At 42.0% G+C, this 7,419-nt stretch overlaps 2 protein-coding genes across 3 annotated transcripts; one reads left to right on the top strand and one right to left on the bottom strand.

Moving 5' to 3' along the window:
* The first annotated feature begins 42 nt into the window (after window positions 1–42).
* Window positions 43–1,652, top strand: atp5md (ATP synthase membrane subunit k). Its single transcript, XM_040147419.1, has 4 exons — window positions 43–170; window positions 1,091–1,195; window positions 1,321–1,414; window positions 1,521–1,652. The coding sequence occupies exons 2-3, from the start codon at window positions 1,109–1,111 to the stop codon at window positions 1,408–1,410; spliced, it is 177 nt and encodes a 58-aa protein (XP_040003353.1). The 5' UTR covers window positions 43–170; window positions 1,091–1,108; the 3' UTR covers window positions 1,411–1,414; window positions 1,521–1,652.
* Window positions 1,653–1,911: 259 nt separating this feature from the next.
* Window positions 1,912–7,062, bottom strand: taf5 (TAF5 RNA polymerase II, TATA box binding protein (TBP)-associated factor). Of its 2 annotated transcripts, none has more exons than XM_040147414.1 (11): window positions 6,643–7,062; window positions 5,713–5,944; window positions 5,286–5,601; window positions 4,997–5,160; window positions 4,305–4,440; window positions 4,052–4,172; window positions 3,812–3,941; window positions 3,530–3,694; window positions 3,193–3,370; window positions 2,419–2,596; window positions 1,912–2,250 (listed from the first exon to the last, which is right to left on the bottom strand). In XM_040147414.1, exons 1-11 carry the CDS (start codon window positions 7,058–7,060, stop codon window positions 2,036–2,038), a joined length of 2,253 nt encoding a protein of 750 aa, XP_040003348.1. In that variant the 5' UTR covers window positions 7,061–7,062; the 3' UTR covers window positions 1,912–2,035. The 2 variants fall into 2 exon arrangements, with proteins under 2 accessions (XP_040003348.1, XP_040003349.1); XM_040147415.1 differs by having other exon boundaries at window positions 5,713–5,941.
* Window positions 7,063–7,419: the final 357 nt, after the last annotated feature.

The following is a 7,419-nucleotide window of genomic DNA, read 5'->3' as shown; positions in this document are numbered from 1 at the left end:
GCCATTCAACGATCGTTTTGGACCCTAACTTTGAGTGATGTTATTTTGAACCAATAGTGACACAGTTTGTATTGCTGAGAGTAGGCGGGATTTCCATGCGAATTTAGCATTGCGGCCTCTGCTGAAGGGCACCTGCTTCATTCCGTTTGTCAAGGGGTCGTGTGCTAAAGGTAAGACATTACACACTTAGAAACAAGTCAGCCCATCTACGGTGGCTTAAACAATGCTAAGTAGTACATGTTTTAAAACTTTAAGACTCGTCTTTGACGATGCGCTATTTATCGAACGGTCTGAAATTAAGTTAGCTAGCGGGCTAACCCGGCAAGCTAAGTTGACTTACCATATAGTGTACTAGCTAACGAGCTATATAGTTATACTGCCGGATGAAATGCACACTGTAATTTCATTTGCCAACCACGAGATTAATTAATTTAAGTGGGTTAACCTGTCAGAAATAAATATTATACCGGAGTATTGCGCAAAAGTTGTTGTTCGCCTCCTGATATCAGATACTATCAAAGTAGCATGCTAAGACAACCACCATTAAGGTTGCAACTGTTCTTATGTAATAACGCTTGTAACTACAGGAGCGAGTTTACAATTGCAAGAAAGTTGTTTTTTTTTCAAAAATAAAATACTCAATTTATTAAGATTCCCTTGGATTATTTTACTAACGTGCGTGACTTTTCCACCATCCGTTACTGTCGAAACAGCCGAGATTACCCTGCATTAATTATTTATTGTGGGACGAAATACTAATTCAGAAATCCATTTAAGATAGCAACGGAGATTATTATAGGTCTGCAACTAACAACTGTTTTCATCACGGATTCGGTCTTCAAAAGGCATGTTTTGTTAGACAGACAGTACAAAAGATATTAGGATTATTAAAATAGTTCCATAAGTAGCGTTTCGAAAATGACTTTAATTTAACTGATCAAATCAATCAAGTTTCACCTTTGTTGCAGACAATATATTAACTGCTTCAGCTCTAGATTATATTATCACACATACTGTTGCCAAGGTCAAGAATTAATTTGCTTATTTACTGTAATATTAATCACTTATTCACCTGTTTTCCTTGTGGTAGGACCATCAACTATCCATCATGGGAGGACATGACGCTGGAACCCAGCACCAGTTCACTGGGATTGCAAAGTACTTCAATTCATACACAATCACAGGAAGGAGGAATGTGAGTTGTGTGCAACTCTCCTGTAATAAACTGAATTTCACACTTGACAGTTAAACTGTCAAATAGCCTAAAACTGCCATACCACTATGAATTTCTGATCATGCTTGTTTTTTTTTTTTCTCTAGTGTGTTTTGGCCACATATGCCAGCATAGTAGCCATCGCCCTATTCTTCAAATTGAAGCCCAAGAAACAGGCCGCCATCACAGAAAAGTGATCATGTAAGTACATTAAAGTCTTTCCATCCTATTAGTTTCCAAATCCGTTCTACTTAAGCATAGTATTGATCTATTCAATTCATTCAAGGCCCTTGTTGTCTCCTTACAGGTGTCCATTTTGACCATCATTTATTGCAGCTGGGAGTGGAGAGAGCAGCTTGATGTGCTTGTAATAAAATATTACTGTTCGGTGTCCCTATGTTAACAATAAAGAACATTTATGCCCAAGACATAGAAAAAACTTGTTTTATTTACAGTGTACCCCAGTATAAAAGACTATAATACAGAAATGTCAGCCATGTATTGAGCAAAGCTGTACTCATGGCAGTGATTTCTAGAAATGGTCCTCAATCAAAAATGGCACTTTTCTCAGGCAAAGTAGTATTTGCAATAGATGAGCTCGATTTGGTGCCTCAATCTGTCACACTGACAGCCAGGACATGTGTGGGCTAACCTAATCTTTATCCTCATTCACAGCTAGATGTACATCGGAAGTGAACTGGTAATTACAATTTTGTTTTATTCCCACTGCCCTGTAAACCTCCTTAGTTATTTGTGGAGCTCTGGGACCAACATTGAACAATTTCACGTTTCAACTGATTTTTCTCATAATTCAGAAATGTCTTATGGATTGTAGGCCCCAGCAGCCAGCAGCAGGTTCCTCCGGGTGAAGTGAAGGTGTATGACAGGTGTGGATTTACTCATGTAGGTGCCCAGCAGAAGCTCCTGTGAGTTATCTTGTAGATGAATGTGTCCTGTGGCTGCTGTGAAGTCGTCAGTCTCTAAATCATCGAAAGCTTTCATTGCGTCCCACAGACGAACTGTGTTGTCCATGGAGCCTAGGGAAAGCAGGATACTCTGAATGTGAATCTGAATGTGATAGATGGAATTGCAGAACCTCAAAAAGAAAAGTAACTACGGAGCTCTGTGGCTTCACCAGGCTCTAGATTTGATTAAATATACATATAGTTGATTAAAAGTATTAAGAGAGGTTGTGGAACACCCACCAGAGGCAAGGATCTCGCCATCCCTGCTGAACCTGAGGGAATAGATGGTATCTGTGTGGCCTTTCAGCTCTGCAACCATCAGTCCATGACCAATGTCCCACAGAAGAACTCTGCCGTCAGTGGCTCCAGAAGCCAAAAACTTACCATTGGGAGAGAAAGCCAGCGCATGGATAGGACCCTGGGGGAATAAAGTTAAAAGACTGGCTCAGTAGTTGTCTTTACAGAACTCAATTCTGCCGGCTGTGCTGCCCTATACATCCGTGAATTTAGCATCAGGTTGATTACTCAAGAGAATCTTGAGTAATCAACCTGACAAAACATCCATCAGTAACTAGCAAGGACTTGCTCAAATCAAACATATAGATGTAAGATTCAGGGTTTCTCAATTTTTTCTTGAACACTTGTTTTGGTGTACAGTGTTGGTAGTGTACTGTAAGGATGATGTGACAGTTCAGGTTTTGTCACTTACTCAACACTGCTTGCTTACAATGAGGACAGGCCACTGTGTGACATGGAAGATGCCAATATAATAATCCCAGGACCGTTTGTCTTTGTCAGTACTCATCACAGTGTTAAAGCATGTATTTGAGATTTTGTTAAAACTACCAAACCCAGTGTGTAACTCAAGTTACACTCAGTAAAACCTGATAATGCTTTTTGATCTCAGTTTGAGTTCATAAATACTTCATACCACAACATTGGCTGTTGATAACCCTTGCGACCAACAGAATGGGAGGCCAGAGAACAGAGAACTGCTCTGGTGACCCGTCTGACCTTATGGCCGGTGAATATACGGACACAGTTTCCGTTCAGGACGTCCCAGACGCGGATGGTGCGGTCAGATGACCCTGTGGCCACATAATTGGAGTTGGGGTGGAAACGGGTGCAAGTGACGTCAGCTAGATGACCAGAAAACATCCGTAGAGGCTGGTAGTGATCCGTCGCCCACAGACTGTAGGAGACAGCACAGCACAGAACAACGAAAGACATCTGTGATCAGTGCTGCTGTGCATCTACAGTATTTTTTTGTCTGTGTTACAGAAAAATATGGAAGGACTGTATATGGAAATATTATTTCACACAGTAACAAATAAGTTCTGCAGTTTCTTACCGGGCAACTCTGTCATGTCCCCCGGAGATAAAATAGTACCCGTGGGGAGAAAACTGGGTGTCCCATACTGGGTAATTGTGGCCTTTGTAGCCCACTAGACAAGTAAATGTTTGGAGACTCCACAGCCTGACTGTACCATCTTCAGAACTTGACAACAGGTAGTTTCTGAAATGCAAAATAGGCAGCAATTACCTTATGTTTAAAATCAATAATGAAAAGATATATCCAGTTGTTGCAGAAGGCCTGATTTATGTAACACCAGGCGCATCAGAGCTGTTTTACCTGTCCGGGCTGAAGCTGATCCCATACACGGGGCCACTGTGTCCGTAGAGGATCTTTGACTCACTGGCCGTCTTCTCGTCCATGATCCTCTCCAGCACATCATCTGACTCTTTGTCAATTAGATTCAAGTCTTAAGAGAAAATGGGTAAGATGAGATGAAAACAATGAAAAGTTTTAGATCAGTTATTTGCTAGCAATAAAAGAAGTAAAGATACCTTCATTCAGTGTCATAAACTGTACCTGCTGCTGACTTGACCTTGCGGAGCTTTTTCGGTGTGACACTCCAAACCCGTACTGTGGAGTCAGCAAAGCCTCCTGCAATCTGGCTGGAGTCATCTGTGAAGTCCACTGCCGTCAAACCCTGCAGCCCAAAAGGTTATAATAATTAGAAATAACTTCTACTGTAGTTTAAATTCGTAATTAACAGTCTAGACTTTACCGGTTGCTTACATGTGTAAACAGCCAGTGAATGACTGTGGTCATGAGGTTTTACCTGGTATGCGTTTAGAAAAGAGTAGAAACAGATAGAGGGGAGGTTATCTGGTCCCAGGCGGATTCTCTTTGTGGCCTCCTTCATGTACATGATCTTGTCCAGCTTGTCTGAATCCTTTAGTTCTGGCAAAGGTATCCTAAGCAGTGGCAAACAAAAAATTGTCATCAGTCACAGATGACGGAAACAGCATTTTCAAGAAGAGCTCGCAAATAAATAACTAAAGTATCTATAGTCTCTTTATAACTTTGTGACATGTAGGGACTTGCAGTTTTGGCAAGTAGAACACCCTAAGTAGTGGAGATGATGCCAGAAGGGACTCTATTGCTGAATATTTTCTAATTAACTGTCTTGCACTGTGTGTGGATAAGTAACTCCCTTCAAATTAAAAGTTTTTATTCAGAAGCCGTATGTGTGAGGTTGGTCACTGGAGCAGGAGTGCATGGCTGCATGCAATAAAAGTCCGTCCCCCACATCAAAACTTCAGTTTTTACAAGATAAATGAGAAGTCAGCGGACACACATCGCTGTGATACAATGTGCTGGGACTTTCAACTGAATTCTATCCCAGCGTCAAAGCCAACTTTTACAGGAACACGCCTGCTTTGGCCTCGTGAGGCAATTTGATTAGACAATAATACCAGCAGTGCAAATGCAGAATTTTAAAAGTAAATAAATAAATAAATAAACCCATACCTATTCTGTGAAGGTGCATTAGGATCCTGCTTCTTGCTCTTGGAGCCCATGCTGTCCTTTTTGGGTTTCTTCTTCTTGGGTTTACCCTCCTCATTCTCTGCCTCCTCATCCTCATCGTCTAGAGGCAGCTCAATTTCCGGTTCCTTCAGCAATCCATAGTAAACCTACAGTAGTTTGAATAACAATGAAACAAGGGCTTGTCATGAATTCAGCAAGGTTGTAAAAAAAATTGTGGGGAGAGATGGAAAATGCTAATCTTGTTGTATGTACATTGGTTTATAAAGCCAACCTTAGCCTTATTGGCCTCTCGCTTGGCCTCTCCAGCCAAGCTGCCAGACATGGCATCGATCTGGCTCTTGCTGCGTGGAATGCCATCAAAGATGTCAATGTAGAGGTGCTCTTGGATAATATTCCAGATCTGGTTGTTCTGACGCTCCTGCAGGTGTCTCTTCAGCAGCTGGTAAGAATCACGAGAGATGCGCAGGACAAACTTGCTGGTGCGGAAGTCGAGGAGGGTCTCGTTACCTCTCATGTGCTCCTTCTTTGTCAGGCCAGACAAAACACGCAAGTCGTCTTCATAATAGCACTCTTGGTCCCCACTAAACCTGTGATGGAGATGGAAAAACATGGTAGGATTTTAGACGTGTGCTGGATTGAATATAACCTATACGGACGTCAAGTAAATCATGTTTTATTATTGGAAAAAGGAAACTCACTTTTCAAAGAAAGCCTTGGCCTCACTTTCATGATTGTTGTACACCAACTCCAGATACATGTGGACAAACAGTGGGTAGAAGACCTGGGACAGTTCTGCTCTGTGACAGTCCAAAACTGCTTCTATAAATCTCTTGAGGCCGCTATAGTAAACTTCATACAGAGTCGGGTCTCCCTGCTGGCTGTAAGCTGACAGCACCACATTGACATCTGGCTGATCCTCCCCAACTGCTGCTGAAAAAGAAGTCCGAGTGAGATGTGCAGTTATACCAGGATTCTACTGGTACTACTTTTTATAAGATTACCTCAACCGTCAATTAAGCTACAGCAACGTTGCCTTTTGTACAAGTACAAGCTCCTTTCACTGAACAAGACCATGAGATGTGGTTAAGAGCTCCGGAAAAACGGACTTTGGACTTTAAATTAGGAGTTGTTGTCTAACCTTCCTGACATTGTTATAACAGGCATGTCTGGATAGCACAATTTGTTTAGCCCCTACATTTGCAATGAAAGTCTTACAATCGTTTTATCTGTATCAACTGATATGAACTGGAAAATATTGGTTAATGGTATCAAATTAAAAAAAAAAAAAAAAAAAACTTTATCAGTACATCCCTAAACCACAAACACAAATTTGGGAACACACCAGGAACTGTGCACTGAATGACCAGAAAAAGAAAAAAAAACCTTCGTGAAGTACTATTTTTCATTTTTATTCCCTCGCTGAGAGGTTGGATACACTTTTATTTGGTAGTTTGGACTTCATTTGTTTTGCTAATGTTCAGTGAATGTATAACTTAACTATAACATCTCTATCGTCATACTGGTTTGTGTAAGTGGAGGGTTAGGGTTAGGGTTAAAGTCGTAGGTTACGTTATATTAAGAGGAAGCGTTTGTGTTAACCGTGCATCAGTGTTTCAGTAGCCAGTGACCTTTTGTTGGTGCCTGGGCTCCGGCAGATGATGAGACGGTCACCCGGCTGAGAAGAGAGCTGCCATCCCCGCCATCTATGTCCACATTGCCCGCAGCACCCCCCGAGCCGGCCCCGGAGGAATCAGCCCCCTTCGGATCAAGTGAATCCTCCGGTAATCCCGCTTCGCGACGCAAAATTTCGACGGACTCGTTCAGTTTGTTCTTTCTGAGGAACTGCAAGACTGCCAGCAGCGTTTGCTGGTCCTCCGGGGCTCCCGCCGCAGTTTTGGTGCCTCCAGCCGGAGCACTGGAGCCCGGCGACGTAGAGAGCAGTCTCCCGTCGTTTGCATTATTATTTCCCCAGCCATCGTTAGATGGTTCTGATTTAATGTCTTTCTCTTCATCCGCATCGACGAGACCACCTTGTACGGCCGCCATTTTCAAAATGAAATGCGCATGTGCGAAGTTAAAAAAAAAAAAAAAGGAACCCATGAACTGCGCAAGACCCGGTCACCTGATTGGTGCTTGGTGATGTAGCGTCATCCGGGTAGCGCAAAAGTCCCGCCTCTCTCACCATCAATGGAATCTAGCGAGTTGGTTCGTTTGTACATTTGAGTAAATCTACATTTATTACCCATAATTCTATGTTCAATAAGTTACATTTTGCTCCAGTAGTCCTCATACAAGCCACTTGACTTGACGATTCATTTCTCTATTAATCCATAAGAGGTTTGCGTATAAAATGACATTGAAAATAATGAAACAAGGCCTATCATATTTTGCCAGAACCTCATGAG

This window comes from Xiphias gladius, chromosome 15 (assembly GCF_016859285.1).
Source record: "Xiphias gladius isolate SHS-SW01 ecotype Sanya breed wild chromosome 15, ASM1685928v1, whole genome shotgun sequence".
NCBI lineage: Eukaryota > Metazoa > Chordata > Actinopteri > Istiophoriformes > Xiphiidae > Xiphias > Xiphias gladius.
Note: the sequence above shows the minus strand (reverse complement) of the source record. Positions and strands in the feature narration are given on the sequence as shown.